The sequence below is a fragment of the Vicugna pacos genome, chromosome 20, assembly GCF_048564905.1.
Source record: "Vicugna pacos chromosome 20, VicPac4, whole genome shotgun sequence".
NCBI lineage: Eukaryota > Metazoa > Chordata > Mammalia > Artiodactyla > Camelidae > Vicugna > Vicugna pacos.
Window position 1 is genome coordinate 484335 of NC_133006.1, and position 18215 is coordinate 502549.

General features: G+C 39.9%; 2 protein-coding genes and 1 long non-coding RNA gene across 2 annotated transcripts in view; all 3 read left to right on the forward strand.

Moving 5' to 3' along the window:
* Positions 1 to 18215, forward strand: part of LOC140687542 (trafficking protein particle complex subunit 9-like) — a 518046-nt gene that overhangs the window by 406979 nt on the left and 92852 nt on the right.
* The window catches only part of LOC140687533 (uncharacterized), a 119051-nt gene that overhangs the window by 92140 nt on the left and 8696 nt on the right, over positions 1 to 18215 (forward strand). The window contains exon 14 of the mRNA XM_072944649.1: positions 5215 to 5341. Within this exon, the coding sequence (XP_072800750.1) occupies positions 5215 to 5341 (127 nt within the window). The remainder of the gene's footprint in view (positions 1 to 5214; positions 5342 to 18215) is intronic.
* On the forward strand, positions 14597 to 15749 carry LOC140687553 (uncharacterized). The gene is made up of 3 exons (XR_012061935.1): positions 14597 to 14852; positions 14936 to 15161; positions 15698 to 15749. It is a non-coding gene; the product is annotated as an uncharacterized lncRNA (long non-coding RNA).

Here is an 18215-nt window from a genome sequence, read left to right on the forward strand (position 1 = left end):
TGATGAGCAAAAGTACTTTTTCATTGTTTTAATTTGCACTTGATGACCAGTGAGGTATTGAGCATTTTTCACTCATTAGCCATCTGACTTTTAAAAAGTGAATGATCTCTTTTGTCCTTTGCACACATTTAAGTGAGGCAGCTTCTTGTTGCTTTGTGACAGCTCTATGTATATTATGAACATTAACCCCTTGTCTTCATCAACATGTATCAGAGAGCTTTTCCTTGTCATTTTTTGCCTTTCATTTTGTTCAGTAGGTTCATTTTTGTTGTGGCCCAAAATAATCTTAAGATTGTAAATGTCTTCTTTTTGGGTTTTATTCCTGATATTATTCTTAGAAATACTTTCTTATAATGGTATAAATTTCTTCTGTAGGTTTTTTTAATCTCTAAGATGGAGATGATGATGGTACTTGTTATAGTGAAGAGAAGTTGAATTAATATGAGCAAAGAATTATATTCGCTGTTATTAGTACTTTCTAATATTCACATCACATTCTGTAATTTTTCTTGCGGTCATTATGACTGGAATAGAATTTGTTTTTTCCAGGGGATTCTCTGATTGTCCCAAGACAATTATTGAATTCCTACTTTGCTTTTTAACTTGAAATCCCACCTGTAAAGAATACTTATGGACACTAGAGTCTCTTTTTGAGCTCATGGTTTATTTTTATCAATCTTACTTTCTTACACTAGCACTATATCTTACATATTGTAAACATTTATTTAATATCTGACAGTGCGATTTTTTGATTCTCTTTTCGATCCCAAATTTTCTTGGTTAGTATTATGACTTTATTATTCCTGAAGAATTCTAATATAATTTTTCAAGTTAAAAAAAAAAAAGAAGTGCTGTCGTGGGATTTTTTAGTACTTTTGAATTATCTTTAGGAGAACGTACATTTTTACAAAACTGCTTTCCTCCATACAAAATGTTGATGTCTCTACTTTCACACCTCTTACTTTACCCCACAGTACAGTCCTGTACTTCCACCATGTACAACATGGGCATTATTTTTGAGTTTATTCCAGATTATTGTTGATGTTTTTGTTAATTATTTAAGTCAGAATTTTTTGCTATTGTATATTTTAACTGTTAAAACTGACACCTAGGAAGGCAGATTCGGTTTGTAAATACTCACTTTGTAACTTCTCATTTAAAATTGTAAGTATTAAGTACTTGTTACAGAATCCTTTCTTTTCTGTTTTTAAAAATTTGTTTCCAAGATTCTCAAAATGGTCATAGCAAAGTAGTATAGGTGGGGACAGAGATGGAGAGAGGTAGTGTGGCTCATGTACAAACTGTGAGCACTTTCATGGCTGTGTTTATGCTGGAAAAGCCGCTGAAGAGTCCAGGATAAAACAGGGGTGGCTTTGTATGCAGTTGAAAGCCAGCTTTCTTGCCTGGTGAAGCCTGGTGGGCGTGACAGGTAGATGATCAAGGTCGAATGGAGGTTATTGGCTGCACAGAGCGCTGTGTCTGAGAACTGGAGAATATCGCCATGGGAAATGCTTGGTGCCAGGAACAAAGCAGAGGAGCTGGGGACCCTGTGTGTTAAGGAATTTCCAGCCCTCGGAGTGGGAAGATCAGACTCTGCATTCAGATCTGAGTTTGAATTCATCCTCTTTAGTTTACTTGTCCTCTGACTTTTGTCAAGCTATATACCCTATTTCACTTCCTGTTTTCTTATCTCTCAAAATAGGAGAATTACAGCCTGCTGCCAGATTGTTTGATCAGGTTAAATAATTAGTGTCTATAAGATGCCACGTACAGTCACAAGCTCAGTGAGAAATGGGCTGTCACCTGTTCTTCTGCAACTCAGTGCTTGACAAGACATGTGGGAAAGCCAGTCCCTAATTTGTGTGTGATGCAAGTAGGAACAAAATTAATGTCTTGCCTTTCCCTAGCAGTATACTTACAGCTTTGCTTCATTTACTTCTTTCCTCCTTTCCTTTCCCCTTTCCCATCCTCCACCAAAAGATCCTGAGACTCTCTCAGAATAGTAGATTCAAATTACTTTAAAGGTTGGCTCATCCTCATGAAATGATAGTAACATAAAAAAAATCTGTGCACATCCCACAATACATTGTATTTGATTTACACACACACGTGTGCACACATACACACACACAATCAGGCTACCTTCCACTTGCAGAGGGATAAGGACCACTTTTTCTGAGTTTTCACTCACTGAGCTTGAGAACAATGTCTCTTACACAGACTTTCACCAGGCTTCGTGCATGGTGTTTTTAATTGAATTTCGGCTTTGTGGCCATAGATATAGTCTCCTAATAGAAGAGAGAAAGTGGAGACATAGACATTCCGCTGAGATATTGGTGTCATCATATTTTAGTTGGAAAGGACTTAAGACAGCATAGAGTCGTAATATTATATGGGTGAGAATCCATGATGTTGTAACTTGGACAAGAACAAGGACTTTCTGCCGTCTTGTCCACAAAGGTGAAGAGGCAACTGGGCAGGGGATGGTAGGGATCCTTCTTGCTTGAGTTCCATGTTCTTGCTAGTTTTCATTGCTCAGTTGCCTTTAGTTTATGTCCATGAGGCCTCTCATGGGAAGGTCACTCTGTCCTGATAGATTGAGTTTCTTATCAGCAAAAAGCTCTGGACCCACTCATATTTCCCAGAGTTTTCTGCTGACCTGCTGACACTTTATATAATTGAGACCTAAGAAACTACTGAATATAAAATCCTTATTGTTATTGTTTGCCCTCGAGTTCCATAGGAAGGGGTGCTGTCTCAGGCTGTCTAAAGCCAGATCTGAACAAAGATAGGGTGACAGGCTGTGCTGCTGGTCCTCCACAGTTGAAGGGGATTTCCAACTTAGCTTTATATTCAAGGCAGATGAGTTCAAATCTTGCCTTTACCAGTTATTATCTTTGTGAATTTGGGGAGAAACTGTACTTTTTGGTGTCCAAATTTGTTTATCTGTAAGTAAGTTCAGTATTTATTTTAAGGTTTCTGTTTTAGAATTGAATGAGCTAATACTCTCATTTATACCTAAAATAGTGATCTCATGGTTCTATGCTGGTGCCTTGGTAGTTGATTACTAAGGGACTCCGCAGTGAGATTGGGGGTGGGGGACCCTGGATAATAGAGCTTATATTCCAGGATATGCTTGTAAAAGACTGGATGTGCAGTGGATTTTTAGTAAATATCTACTCCTTTCCTAATCTGCATTGATTGTGTATATATCTTTATACTAATATATGAACAATTTTTATTGCAATTTAAATATCTTTGTAGTATTTACAATATCTAGTTATAAAAATACGTGAAATAAAAAGATTTGAATTTATTTTCTTTTCAATAAGCAAAACAAAATAAAATAGAAAAGAAAAAAGTTTTGAAGGAGTAGAAATAATTTTATTTCTGTGGAATCAATTCCTTGTAATAGGTTTTTTGTTCATGTTGTTAAAAAGCATATAAAATTGATAGGTGGTGAAATACTGGAAATGAGGAAACAGTGGAGACATACTACCTCTAAGGCAGTCAATTTGTTACCAAGTCCAAACTCGTTCTGCTTGCTGCATGACAGGCCGATTAATCGGGAGATGAGATGTTGGAGTAAGGAAAAGAGACTTTATTTGTAAAGCTGGCAGACCCAGAAAATGGCATATTGTTATCCAGTAGAACTCTCTTCCCCAGGGCAGAATTCAGTCTCCTTTTATACTAAAAAGCGGCGGGGATGTGGCTGGTTGTTGCAAACTTCTTGCTGTATGAATTGTTTGTCCTTGAAATCCTTTGTTCCTGCAGCTGTCCATGTGGGTCAAATTATGGTGCCCCTGTAAAACCTCCAAAAAAAAAAGAAAGGTTATTCACTATTTTACAACTTGCCATCTATACATAAGTGTAGAAGAGCAAATATCCTTAAAGATCAGAGCCCGGAGAATAGGCCCTCCTGGATATTTCAGGCTAAAGGCAACTTTCTTTTACAAAAGGTGCAGAGATAGCAAGTCTGAGCCTAGAAAACAAGGTACAGGATTAAAGCCAAATGAACACATCTAACATGGAGTGAAATTTGTTCTTTCTATTACAATTTCTTTTTCTCCCTCATAAATAATTTTAGTAAGAAACATGAGCAATTTTTTTATTTTTGCTTCTTAATAAAGGACTACAACTACAATTTAGTGAGCAGGGATGCTGTGCGTGCCTTGGTGTCACAGCAAACTCTTGTTGGTGGTGGTCGACCCTGCAACATGCCTGATGCCCCGTGAGTGTTGGTGAGGGTCCCCCTAACCAGGGGATCTATTCAGGAACCACCATATGCGCGTTGACCTCTGGCACCTCTTTTTCAGCTGCAGGAAATTTTTTCAGATTCTATGATAGAAAAATCACTCCAGCTAGGGATAATCAGGGAGTAAAGGAAGAGGAAAAGGGCTTGAAGTAGAGTAGAAGAGAAAGACAGAAGCTCAGGGAGCCTGGGGGCTTGGCAGCGCTGCCTCAGGAGAGAGAGGAGCAGAGGTGTGGATGGGACCGGCTACAGAACCAGCTCCTGCAGCTTTCCCTGCACCCAAGCCACACAGCTTTTAATAGGGCCCAGGACTCTCTCCTGGCTGGATGTCACCCTGGGCAGAACCTTGAGAATCGAAGGTAAGGGGTGGGCAGCACTCACCTAGGGGGTCACTGAGGACTTTGGTCAAGTCCACATTGACTTTTCCAGTCATGTGCCTTCACCTGTTCTTTATCTCAGGATCTGAGAAGCAGGAGCAAGGAACTCAGGGAGAGATGCAGGAAGATATCTGACTGTGTTAAGAGACGACAGTCACAGTGACACTGGGAGCGAAGACACTTGCAGCAAAGTAAAATAACTTCACAACCATTGCATCAGAGCTGCATGTGTGAGAGAGCCTAAGCCTGTCTCAGAGTGCAGGGGACAAGCGGAATGGAATGGTAAAATTAACACTGACAATTGAAATTTTGTTAAATAGCCTGCTACTTTTAATTTTATCACTTCAATGTATGCAGGTGTATTTCTATGAGCATTTATAGGTTCACACAACCCCACCAGCCCCTCTTGCCCCCATGGGGGATGGGATTTCTCAAGCACAGTGCCCCTCCTGCTTGCTTGGGCCACGCTGCGGGTCCTCACCTGGGGCCGGACTGCTACAGTACACTGAGTCCCCGAGGCACGGCCTGGGATACATGACAGGAACAACTGTGCTCTTGGCTGAGGGCCTCCATTTCCCCCTGCAGTGTAAGAATGCCGGTGACTCAGTTAGAAGCATGCATCCAAGCCGTCCTTCCGTGTCATCACCATCTAGAAGCGGTGCCTGAATCTTCTGAATTTCTGCAGAATGTGGTTTACAATCACCTTGAACAAGTGAGTGTGTGTCCTCTTTCAAGTGGAGGAGTTACTGCCATTTTCCTGGAACTTACTCACCACTAGTCCATCTGATTTTTCTGTGCTAGGATTCAGTATGGCCTGCTAATAACTCTGCAGTCAGATCTAGAAACCCTGATGAAGAGGATTATTTATTTTCTTTCTTTATATGATAGTATTTTACTTTCAAATTTCTGAGTTTTCAGTTCTTGGAGGAATGTTTTGGGGGTTGGAGAAACAATTTTGCTCTTACCATCTTTGTGACCTGTTGCTATATGCGTCTCACCTGTCTTCTGTCACTTGTGAGGCGGTTCTATTTTTGACCCTGTCCGGGTTGTTCATATTTTAAAACATAAAATCTGTAAAAGTACAGTCCCTTTTACTCTGAAGACATTCCACAAATACTCCTTTAATCTGGGTATGGTTTTAAGAAGACACAATAATTGGAATATATACTTGCAGGTTGCCAGTGCAAAATCCCCAAATTAATAGTCGAGCTCAACATCTAAAATCTTTCTAATCTACCATGGATTTGTATGGATAAGTGAAGTAGTTTGCTAAGAACTCAATCCTCCCAAGCTGATGCTCTGCCAGATGGTGGAGCCGAGGGACGAGGGTGTGTCCTGCCCTTACTGAGCTGACAGTTTCATGGCAAGGACCTTCACCAGGTGAAGAAATTGAAGTTTCTTCTAAGAACAGTGGGTCTGAAATGAGTCCAAAAGCGTGGGAGAGACACAATCACATTTGTCTCAAGTAGGGGAGAGTGGCTGTGGGGCCACCTGGGAGACTCATGAGTCCAGGTGGGCAGTGTTGTTGGCTTCCACTTGAGCGGTGGGACGGTCAGTGGGTAAAAGCGAACAGATTGAAGGCATGTTTAGATGGTAAAGAGGAAAGGATCAATGCTGTCTGTGAAGGTAGGATGGAGTAAGGCCCAGGTTTCTGGGTGGATTAATGAGTTAAATAATGGTCCTGCTGTGTTCTGAGGAGGGAAAGCAGCAGAGGGAGTTCTGGGGGAAAACTGATGAGTTCAGCTGTGGGTAAAATGAAAGGCTGTTAGATGTGTGGTCTGGGAGCTCTGGTGAGAGCCAGTAGTGAGTAGGGGGCGGGGAGAGAGACTTTCAAATCATTTTGTCTTGTGAAATTACATACAAGAATGAGTAATGACACAACCCCTGTATATTCTGGATTTAAAACCCAGTAACATTTTGCTATATTGACTGCAGGGGTTCTTAATTTTTTAATAGAAATAAAATAAATAGAAACAAAATACTGGAGTTAATGAATATCTTAGAGTTGATGTGTGTCCTTGTATGTATTTTCATACCTCATCTGTTTATAAACATAATCTACAAAAAGTTAACTTGCTTAGCATTAGAGTTAAACAGAGGGACGTGACACACTCTGTTGGTGGTTCAAGGTGATTTCTTGGGCAAATTATGTAGCCTCTCTGTGCCTTAGTTGCATCTTCTGTGACTGCCCCCATGCCCCTCATCACAGCTGATTTCCTAGACTAGAAGTTGGGAGGGAGGCTGCTGAAGGGAGTAAGAGGTGGCAACTGCTAGGGTCACTGAAGAGAGAGACAAAAACAGATTAAAGCCGAGAAACTGAGTGCTAATACCCTCAAAGGAGAAAGAATCCCTTAGTTTTTTGAGCCACTTAGCCTAAGAGAAAGAAAATCATGTGGATCCAAAGCTCTTGAGCATATGAGTATTGTGGGTGGGAGGGTTTCATCAGAAAAGGGTTGAGAAAAGGCCTTTTGGTTTCCCTTTACGTTTCCAGTAAGGATGAGGTGCAGAAGAAAAACCACCCGTTTCACAGTTGAAGGTGCTGTTTTGTGCGAAACTGACCGAAGGTTGGAAACCATTCATCAGTGGTGCTGGCAAAAGAAGAGACTTCTGGATTGGGTGGGGCACTTGCTGTGACTTCCAGGTGACCTGCTGACTGGGGGCTGTGAGGCGGGCAGTAGGTTTGCAGTGTGACCTGGGTATAATCCCTGGCATTGAGGCTGCTGATCTGACTAGCAGAGCTGGGCAGACACCGTCCTAACGGGGCTGCTCGGGATGAGGCCTGGGACACCTGCCATGCTGAGGGCGAGAGGAGAGCTCCCCTGAAGTTGTGTCCCTGTGAAGATTAGAAACGTCCTCCTGCAGGGGAGGAAGAGCCTCTGAGCAGCGGGCCGGATGCACAGGCAAGACCAGCCTGAGCACGGAGATTTCAGGAAGCCGGAATTCATACAGGCCCGAACAGCCTTGTTCCTGAGAAACTGGAGGGAAAAGATGCTGCAAATGCAGGCTAAGTTCAGACACTATTGTGTGTCATGAGTGATAGGAAAAGACTGTTCAGGCAGCCACGAGAGAACCCTGTGGTTGTCCCAGTTGGGCGTCACACAGGAGGGAGGAGCAGAGTTATATACTTTGCCACTTATTAGCTGTGTGACTTTGAGCAATATCACCCCACTTCTCTCTCTATATATCTACATCTGTAAAGAGACACAGTGACAAGCTCGTGTCATCAGAATGCTTTGTTTAGCTCTGATCCCCTTTGTCCAGTCCTGTCAGTGCTGCCCTGCAAGGTTCTGCAGCGGCTGCTCTTGCCCTGTGATGGGAGGGCATAAAAGGGCATTGTAGCACCCGAGGGCAGAAAGGGGTTGCTTTAAAAGCAGACATGTAGCGTCCTGCAGCTGCAGACCTGCAGGCAGTTTGGTTCATGGTCGTGGAGAGGACTTTGGAGGCCTTAGCGTCATCTTAAGACTTGTTTTCCCTTGGGGACCTGATTTGCCTTTGCAGATTAATGTTGAAGATTTGGGCTTCTGGCAAAGCTGTTTTCAGAGATGGGTATATACGTAAAATATCATATAAAATAAAATGATTTATTTAACGTGTGCGACTTTGCAGCTGTTGGGAAGAGCTGTGTTGGCCTGGTCTCCACGGGGGACACCAAGGGTCAGCAGAGCGTGCGGGAGGGAAGGCAGCCTGCAGTGCTTCTGCGGGGTGTTCTCCCCAGCAGGGCGCTCTGCTGAGTTGTCTCTTCTCTGAGTTTGGTTGCCAGAGGAGCAGACAGCAAAGTAATGAGTTCTGGAGGGATTGTATAATGACAGGAAGAAATAGGAACCTGGAGATTTTCTGGACTAAAACACGCTTTTGGTTCCTGATTCAGTGTGTTCCATTACAGAATTGATGAGTTGTGTCTATTCTGGAACGTCATTGAAATAAACGTTCAGCCTAAATGTTAAGGGCTTTGATTTATTTGGCTGGAGGACTCGAGCCGGGATGACAGCCTCTCAGATCACTCTGAGGGACTGCTCCCAAGAGGTAGTGGAGGAGCTAGGATAAATAGAATCTTTACAACAAAGATCAGGTAATTGGAACAATAAAATATTGCTTGTTATCTAAAGAAAACCAGATATCTCAAGTTCAAGTATTTAGTGGTTTTCTATGTATGGTGGGAAGCAAACATTTGGGTCATTGAATTCATTCCTTTGGCAAGCACCTGGCTATCTAGGGCCAGTATCCTGTCCTTTCTTGCACTGAGTCTGCTCAGAGGGCACCACTGTGAGTGGCTGAGAGGCCGGGCTGTAGGCATGAACTCGCTGGGGGTTGGCAGCAGCCGCTGATGATTTGGATTCAGCATTCTTTGTTTACTGACATGGTTGCAGTATTTTCATGCACATTGTAGTATTTTCATTCACAGTGTTCCCCCTTGGTCCTAAATTCGACCAATATTTTGAGAGACATTTCATGACCAATTTTGTCCCACGGTGCTAGGATGGCTCATTCCTAGTTCAGGTGAAGAATCTTCTGAGTTGCCATTCAAGGTGTTAGTTTTTTTTATCAGGCCCTGTTGATACTAAAAGTTCTCTGGATCACCTGTCTTACTACTCTATTATGATCCAGGAAGTGTTTACCCATCTTTGCTCATTCCCATACCTAGAATCACACTATTATATTTATTTTATTCAGGGTTATAAATTTTATCTGTTTCTTCAAGATGTTTAGCCATCATCCATCTTGTGGGCCTAGTTACACATTGGGAAATGTAACAGACAACAATTTTATAAAATAGACAGGATATAAGTAATACAGCTAGTAACGTTAATAAAGTCACGAGTAAGAATTTAATAGTCGAGAAGTTGTATTTTTGGGTTAAAATTTTGCTTGTGTTTCTGAGTTTGATCCTATGAGAAAGTTCATATTTATGGTCAGGGTCAGAGCAGGTATTAATTGGCCAGTTGAAATCTCCCACCTTGTAAGATCAACAGTGGCCTAAACAGAACTATAAATTCTTTTTAGAATAACGTTTCTGAGGGCTATCTAGTTAGAGCCTTGGAGTAGGGAAACCCACCAAGGTAACACAGAAGTACTAGACATAGGTAATTTATCATAAACTTAACAATTGGAGTAGTTCATAATCAAAGGTTGGAGAAATTATCAAAGTAATTGGTATACAGTCCTGGTCCGGTGTCTTGGGTCAGCAGTCTAGCTCAGATGTCGTCTTCTTCTCATCCTGGTATGGAAGCTTTTTCTCCATTTGGGCATTGTTTTAAGGTGAGCAGTGCTCTATAGGCCAGTGCACTGCAGGGGCTGTTTCAGATAGGAAATGAATCCGAGACTCCGTTTCCTTCAGCTTTGGTGTGTATGGTCTAGTTAAGAGTATCTGAAAAAGGGTCTTTCCATTCAGGTTGGAGACAGTTCTTTAAGTCATGCCTGTTGCAGTATGTATAATCCCCTGGCTGCAGGTCATGGGGCATTGGAATTTTACCCAAGGATAGATTACTGAGCTTCAGAATCAAACCTAGAGTATTCTTTTCATAATTCAATTAAACTGTACAGCAGTGTGACATAACAGCAAGGAATGATCTGGGAAGTGTCTTAGTAAATATGGACCTCAATTAACAAAACTAGAATTTAATATCGACTAAAATATAATTTTTTTCTCTCTAAAGTTACCCTCAGTTTTCTCAAATATAGCCAAATCAAGATTAATTTCTTTACAAATTAAATCTGATTATTTGATCATATAGGCTTTTTAAATTGACTGTGTTGGAAGTTTTAATACGGAGTCTCAGGATAGAATGTTAATAAGGATTTCTAAGGCCAAGAAAGCCACGTCAAGGCTTTTCATGGATTTTTGCCTTACAGATTTAGGTAAATTCTTTTCTCTTTAAAATCCTTAAAATACCTTTATACTCCTATATCTCTTAGGAGATGATCTCCCTAATTTGTCTGATAGAGCCACTGGGGACCTAAGTATTTTTAGTCTTTTGAGGGATCAGATAGAGAGAAAAGATAACTGTTCCAAGTCTGTATACATAGTTATAATTTATCAAATTGCTGTGAACCATAACTAGCTTAAGGAGAAGAGATTCTTTATGTCTGGGAAACAGGTTAAAAGGCAGTAGTATTTCAAACAATATCAAAAATTATAACCATATTCAGCTGGTTAATCAGTCCCATGTAACTAATTCTTTTAATGAGAGTTTTCATTAGAACTTTAAAATGTCTTACCCAGTTTAGTTCAGTGCTGTAGTTTGAAATTTATTAGAAATCAGTAAATCTCCTTGAAGAGAAAGCATTTTGCAAAACCATCAGAAGAAAACAATTAACTGTCTATAAATGACAAAAGATTTAAAAGCATGGTTAAACACCGTTACACTATAATCAATAAAGAAACCTGTTCACTATACCCATAATTATCACTGGTAACATTTCAGATAAACCAGAATTTTAGGGAGTCCATATAATTTCTACAATACCTATATTAATAATATTTCTCATTCAATATAACCTTAGAAGTTTTATGATTCATTTGACAATTCCATGTTATTTAAAATGCCAAATGAAACTTTATAGTTAAAAATCTCTCTTTGGGATGTTTCAGGGGCCTTCTGTAGCATCCCAAACTTAACTGGAGATTAAAAGAATTTTAATTAATTAAATTAATTTTTATTTAATTAATTAGAATTTTATATTTGGGGAGCTTTTTGAAAGATTTCAGAACACTTGATCAGATAAACATATAGATCACTGTAATGTAGTACTAATTCATTAACAAGAAAATATGTCAAATGTAAAGGCAGAACAGATCAGCTAAGTGGTATAAGAAGTTTTACAATCTGTTACTGAAGGTGGATTAATATTTTAAGAAAATTTTTTCCTCTTAACAGAGAGAAAACCAAATCTAATCTTGTTCCAGCTAACTTCTAAGATTCATTTACGTTGCCCAATTTGATTCTAAACTTAGCCAATTCTGACCACGTACAAAACTTTCCTCAGGGTTCCTTTTCCACAAGCCTTCCACAGCTTTCTATACTTATATTAGTGTGTCCCTTATTTTGTCTTCCATTCAGAGGTAACCAGCTTCAGGAGAAAGTCACTATTTTTCATTAACAAAGTATTATTCCATTCTTACATCTTCCTTTACGCATTTATATTACTTTCCTAGGATACTGAGATCATTCCCTTACTAATAGAGACTATTTCTGTGTGACACCAACCATTTATTAATATTTCTAAACACCTTAATTTCACTGTAAGAGGAAGTTAAATGTTAAGTAATTCATATTTCAATCTTATTTTATCTGAAAATGGCATAGATATTTAATAAAATCTTGTCATTTAACTTAATTTAGCACAACTCTAGAATTTAAAGATATCAAATATTTAGAGATTATTTTAAGCATACATTTTAAAAATATATTTTAAATATTTACCCAAAGCTCTCATCTCATTTGCATTTAATTTACTTAAAATTTTACCACAGCACATTACTGTTATTTTTTTTTGACAAATCTGCAACAGATATAACAGGATCTTATTTGACTTTCATTAAACCTAGGTACAGTAAAGGTATTATAGTTAAGATGGATGATTTTAAAGATGTCTACATTTATTAGAACATACTTAAACTAAACAATATCAAATATTACCTTAATATTGAATATTTTCCAATTCACATGACACTGAAAGTCAATTTGTTAAGTTTTTATTTTAAAAATACTTAATTTTTAAGCTCTTATATTTTTACATCAATTAAGCAGAGCTCTTTGACTTCGAAATTTTTTTTTTTTAGCAGTAGAAATATCTCACTTCTATAATGTGTACACAGGCTTATAATCAGAAAAAAGCTAGAGATCTCATAGCTTCACTTTAAAACTTACTTATAAGATAGGTATAATAATAGTTGGAGTAAGCTGAATTTGCTTGCTCAAATCACTAAGGCTTACTATTTATGAAACAGACAGTTAAAATTTCTTCACAAAGGCTGAAGGACCCTTCAGAGTTCTGAGTTCTAATATGCCAAAAATTTCTTGGCCTTAAGGTTTATTTCGTTGAGCTAATTAGACTCAGTCCTAGGTCACTGTTTGTTGTATTTATATTTCTGATGTGCAAGACAAAGACACTGTCTTCCAGGTCCCCAGAGAACTGCTCTCTCACCCATGCCGTATTTTATCTCCTTAAATGGCATTTTTGTATCAGTGAGAAGAGCTGTAAACAAAGAATTCCATGTTTTAAAACATTAAGGCTTACTTAAATATGTCTTCCAAAACTTGCATAAGGCATTTAGTAAGATCTCTTTTCCTTGTGTTATAAGTTAAACCCAGGGTAAACCTGTATTTTTTTATTAGCCACTCAAATTAGTTTTTAGTTTTACATTATATTGGACGGCTTATGTAACTATATTGGTTTATTTTAATTTGTTCAATTAATATTTTCAGAGGGACAGATATGTGCCTAGCCTTATAATACCAAGAAGGGGAAGTGTTTTTCCTCTTAAACATATGTATCCCACAACATAAGCAAAAGTTTTGTATAAAGACCATTTAAATATACCAATTTCACAAACTTTTATCTCAATTTTATTAAATCTTATACCTTTAATTTTTATATTTATTAAGTTTAATCAATAATTCTTATTTCTAGAAGGAGTGCCAGAAACCTTTTTTTGTGTGTGTGTGCATTGTATATAATTTTATAGAAGTCTCTAAGATGCCCAAGTTTCAGCCAAAGAGCTTAGGCACTTCTCAGTTTTTAATTTCATTAATTGGTCTGTTATCCCAATTATTGATCAAGTATTTCAGTCTATATATACATATATTTCAAACTGTGGTAAGTAAAATGGGCTTGTTTGAACTTTAGTCTTGGGGGGGAGTAGGTGAACTCTTTGGCCCTTTTTTATTTAACTTTACGTTGTGTAGTATCAAAACCCTGTATGTAAATCCAAAAATGTCCATTTTATGTATTTGATTCAAAATAACCATATAAAAATATTTATCCTTTTGGGATAAGCCACTTAATTTTTTTTTCGACATTTTTACAATCATTTTTCCAGTTATTCAACCTAATTAACATTAATAATTCTAAGTTTTTATTAGCATATCTAGAAACATTTATAAGAAAGGAAAAACACAAACGTAGCTTTTCAAACCAGTTTTATTTTTTTAACTAAGTTCTTAGGTTAACCATTAGATATATTTTTCTACATTTAAACTTGATTTTAATAGAAACCATAAAACAACTGTTTATAATGAGATCTCTTTAAACTTTCACCAATTAAAAAGTTTTCCAAATTAAAAAATCCATCATATGGCCGTCAATTTATATACAAATATAATATATATATAGTGATTTTAAACCAATAAGATGAAGAGGCCCTTCCACATGAGAGTCGGGGTGTTGCCTAAATAAAATTCAAAGGTTTACTCTCCAAAAGCTAAAAGCCTTTGTGGTCCAGGCTGATGCAACAAAGTTTAAGATGGCAAAATATCTGAAAATTGGTACTATCAAAGAATTGCTTAGAATCCCAATTTATTTGCGTGGCCACCATATGTACACAATACTTGAAACTTTTGTATGGTGGAGTCCAAGGTTTCCTTTAAAAAATAAACTAAACATACATATACATACATACACACACTTAAAACACCCAGAGAAAGATAAAACATTTACATTTCAAGGACACAGGAAGAGAAATCCAAGTTACCCCTAAAGGGGATTTTGTTTTTATAAGTTCAGAGTGCCAAAAAATGTTTTTATCAGGCCTGGTTAGTTATTTTCAGAGTGAGTTTTTTTTTTCTTATTCCCAATTAATGTTGTAAATTTTGTATGTACATAAACCTGGCTGGGGTAATAGTTGGAGACTGGCAATCTGTCATTTCTTTTTCTTTTCTTTTCTGTTCTTTATTTTTTTTTTGAAAGTTCTATTCCCCATTGTAAGGTCGGGTTCTCAGAATAAATTTGCTAGTAAGATTTCCCACAGGGACAACTCTGTGTCATGAAGTCTTTGTGTCTACCACTCCTGGAAGATTCTCTGTCACCCGAGAAAGCTGTTACCAGCCAGGAGGATGGTCCGAATTTTGGAGTTGAAAGTTTCCTCATAAGAGTTTTACTTTTATCCTGAAAAATTCAATGGAGGTAACCAAATTGAGGAAAATATTAGACCAGACTCTTACCTAACCACTCAGTCCTGAACCCAGTGTCTTTCAACTTGGACTCACTCAGGATGTCTCCACTGGGTGAGTATTTTCCTCATATGTTTCCACCAGCCCCACTTTGGACATATCCTCAAGGTGGATATTTCCTGTTATCTTTCAACCAGGCCCCACCCAATATGTCTCCACTGGGTGGGTAATTCACCTCAGGTTCTTTCAACTGGAGGGCCACGTACCTGGATACACCGCCAGATAAACTTAGGATCATCAACCAATATGTGAGATCCGAGAACCAAGAGAGACTCACCCAAATTCATCTGGACTCCCCGAGGAGGTGGATGGGCACAAAGGGCCACTGCTGGTACCAAGGCTCCGGTTACTTGGAGAGTTCAGGTGGAGAGAAATCTGCTGTGGTGCTTCATGGTGTCCAAAACTGTTGACTGAAATACATGTGCAGCCTAAAATTTAAGAGTTATGTTTCATTTGGCGGGAGGACTCGAGCCAGGATGACAGCCTGTCAGAACTCTCTGAGGGACTGCTCCCAAGAGGTTGAGGCAGAGCTAGGATATATAGGAGCTTTACAACAAAGACCAGGTTGTTGGAACAATAAAAGATTGCTTGTTATCTAAAGAAAGCCAGGTATCTCAAGTTCAAGAATTTAGTACTTTTGTATGTGTGAGAGGAAGCAAATATTTGGACTCACTGAATTCATTTTTTAGACAAGCACCTAGCTATCTCGGGCCAGTAGCCTGTCCTTTCTTATTCTGAGTCTGCTCAGATGACACCATTGTGAGTTGCTGTAGCAGCTGGGCTGCAGGCCTGTCCTAGCTGGGGGGTGGCGGCAGCCTTTAATGACTTGGTTTCAGTATTCTTTGTTTACTGTCATGGTTGCAGTATTCTCATTCACATTGTAGTATTTTCGTTCACAGACTGATTATGGATAATCTGCAACCTTGGAAAGCAACCGAGATGGAATTACTGCGGGTACCTTCTGCTTTAATAAGCCGTGTGCAAACATAAACAGGGAGGAAGCATACACTTGGATTTGGAGGTGTAGGAAAGGGATCCTGCACATTGCAGGAGAACGCAATGCAGAATTCCTTAAGTCCACCTTTCTTTACTGTAGTGGTTTCTGAGAACAGTTTATGGTAATTAACCAACATTGACAAACTGCACAAATTGCATTTAAGAGCTGGCCGGCTGAAACTTGTGTATTGGAGAGGTGGAATTCAAAGGCAAGTGGTCAGGTGGATTGGAGAGAGATGGAGCCAAGGCCTGGGCCCAGATTCCGGTTTAAATTGCCATTTCTTCACCATAGGGCCTTGAAATAGAATTCAAAATCTCTTAACCTGTTGGTGAATCTGTGAAATGGGCATAACATTCGTTTCACCCTGGGATTGTTGTAAGATCTAAAGAGTATTATAGCACACATGAAGCACTTAACCCACTGGCACTTAGCAGTGTTCACTGTGTGGGGCCGCCCCGCTTAGCATGTGTCAGAGCCGTAAAGGCAGCATTTGTCTGTTGAGGATGCACTTGTAGCCCCTTGGCTAGGTTATGAATTTGGTGATTTCCTATAATCCTTGTAATTCTATGTGCCATGGACAGTTATTTTCATGGACAGATGAGGAATCTCATGGTAAAAAGACTGTATAATTTGCCCAAAATCAGACCATAATTTTGGGTGCAGAGGCCTCGGTTCAGCATGGCCCCCTGGGCCTTCTGCCCTCTCTGTTCAGCACCAGAGCCAGATATGGAGTCGGCTGTTTCCCTGCCCAGAATATCCGGCAGGCCGCAAGACACATCTGGCCCTGTGCTGCTTGAGCAAAAACTCCGAAGGAGAGACAGTTACAAAAGGGATAAACATAAAAACAAACGACAGCAAATTGTGATCAGCTCTGAGAAGGAAAGGAACACGTCTCGCCGTGCAGAGCTGGGAGCTTTCCCGTCTGGGCTGCTCTGGGGGTGTTCATCTCAGCTAAACAATTTCTGCTGCTGCACCAAGGCAGGAAGGCAGGGCGCGTGTGGCCAGGTAGACAGGGCCTCGTTGATCGTACTCATTCCCCATTAAGCGGCAGCTTTCACGGGCACTTACCTAGTAAACAGATGTTGGCCATAATCATCACGCACTTTGCTTGGTAGTTTTCTTGGCCCCAGCATTGAGATGAGGTCATTGAAGCTGGGGAGTTTGCTGCATGCCCGTGATTACCTTGCAAATACCCCGACTGTTCTTTCAATCTAGACTGGTGTGGCTGTCATGTCCCAGCCCTGTGAATGGCATCGTGTAGCTTCTCCCAAGTGGCCCAAATGACTGACATTGATATGCTTAATTCGTTGGAAATAGTATGTGACAATAATAGAAAAAGGTAGTAAGAAATTGTTTGGAAAACTGGAAAAAACCTTTTCTTCCCCAGCTGGGGGAGCGTAACCCGTATCACTCACCCTACTCACTGCCTGTCACCTCCTCCCCGCCGACTCCGTGTTCATAAGCCACACTGAGCCTTGGGAGAACATTTTGCCTCATGACACTTTTGACTAGGACCTGCAACTTCTTTGTCCCTAGTTAACTCTCTCTTCAAAGCCATTCAACTTTTTTGCAGGCTCCTCCACTCAGATGTAAGAATAGCCTCTTTAAACTTCTTGATGCAGCTCCTTAATGAAGATCTTGTGATGGAAACCTAGCCAAAACTGGGATGTATGCATATAGTGACTGCAAACTCAGCACTTTGTTAGTTCAGAATCAGAGGGGTGAGTGACTCAGGAAATGCTTTTTTAAGGTAACAAGGGGAAAGTGAAAGGACGCAGGCTGTGTGAGAAAGAAACATCTCAATCACAGCCAGTAAGGCACCTGTGTTCAGGATGGGGTGTGGCGAGTGCAGAGTTCTCACAAAAAATAGTGGTGTGATGGGAGCGAGGACAGTTGGGTACTTTATTGGGGAGGAAGAAAAGTGGGCTGAACATTTCCTTGTTGAACAAGAGGATTGTGACATGATGTGCTTGTATTTTGGAGAGAAGGGTTTTGTGGGGACAAGCCTAGGAGTACGCTGTATGTCTGGGGAGTCAGCACAACAGAGAAACACAGAGAACCGGGCAGACCCCAAGACCCATGCTGGGGGAGAGACTGCCCACCAATTGGAGCCCTGGAGGCTGCTTCTGTCCCTTAGCTGTGGCCTCAGACCTCCCTTCACAGCCCAGTCCTGTTGATACAAGAATAAAAAACGTTGGGCATGAGAAGGGCTGTGTCCCAGGCTTTCATTGAGCCCCTGGGATGTGCCCCACCAGATTTTGTTCCTTAACTTCATGCAGTAAAGAATTCAAGAGCAAGCCAGTGTTGAGTAAAGGTAGATTTATTCAGAGAGATACATTGAAATGCAAGAGAAACGTCACGAGGTGTGGGGGTTTGATGCTCATATTAGAAGTAGGTACACACTCCACAGATTGAGGGCC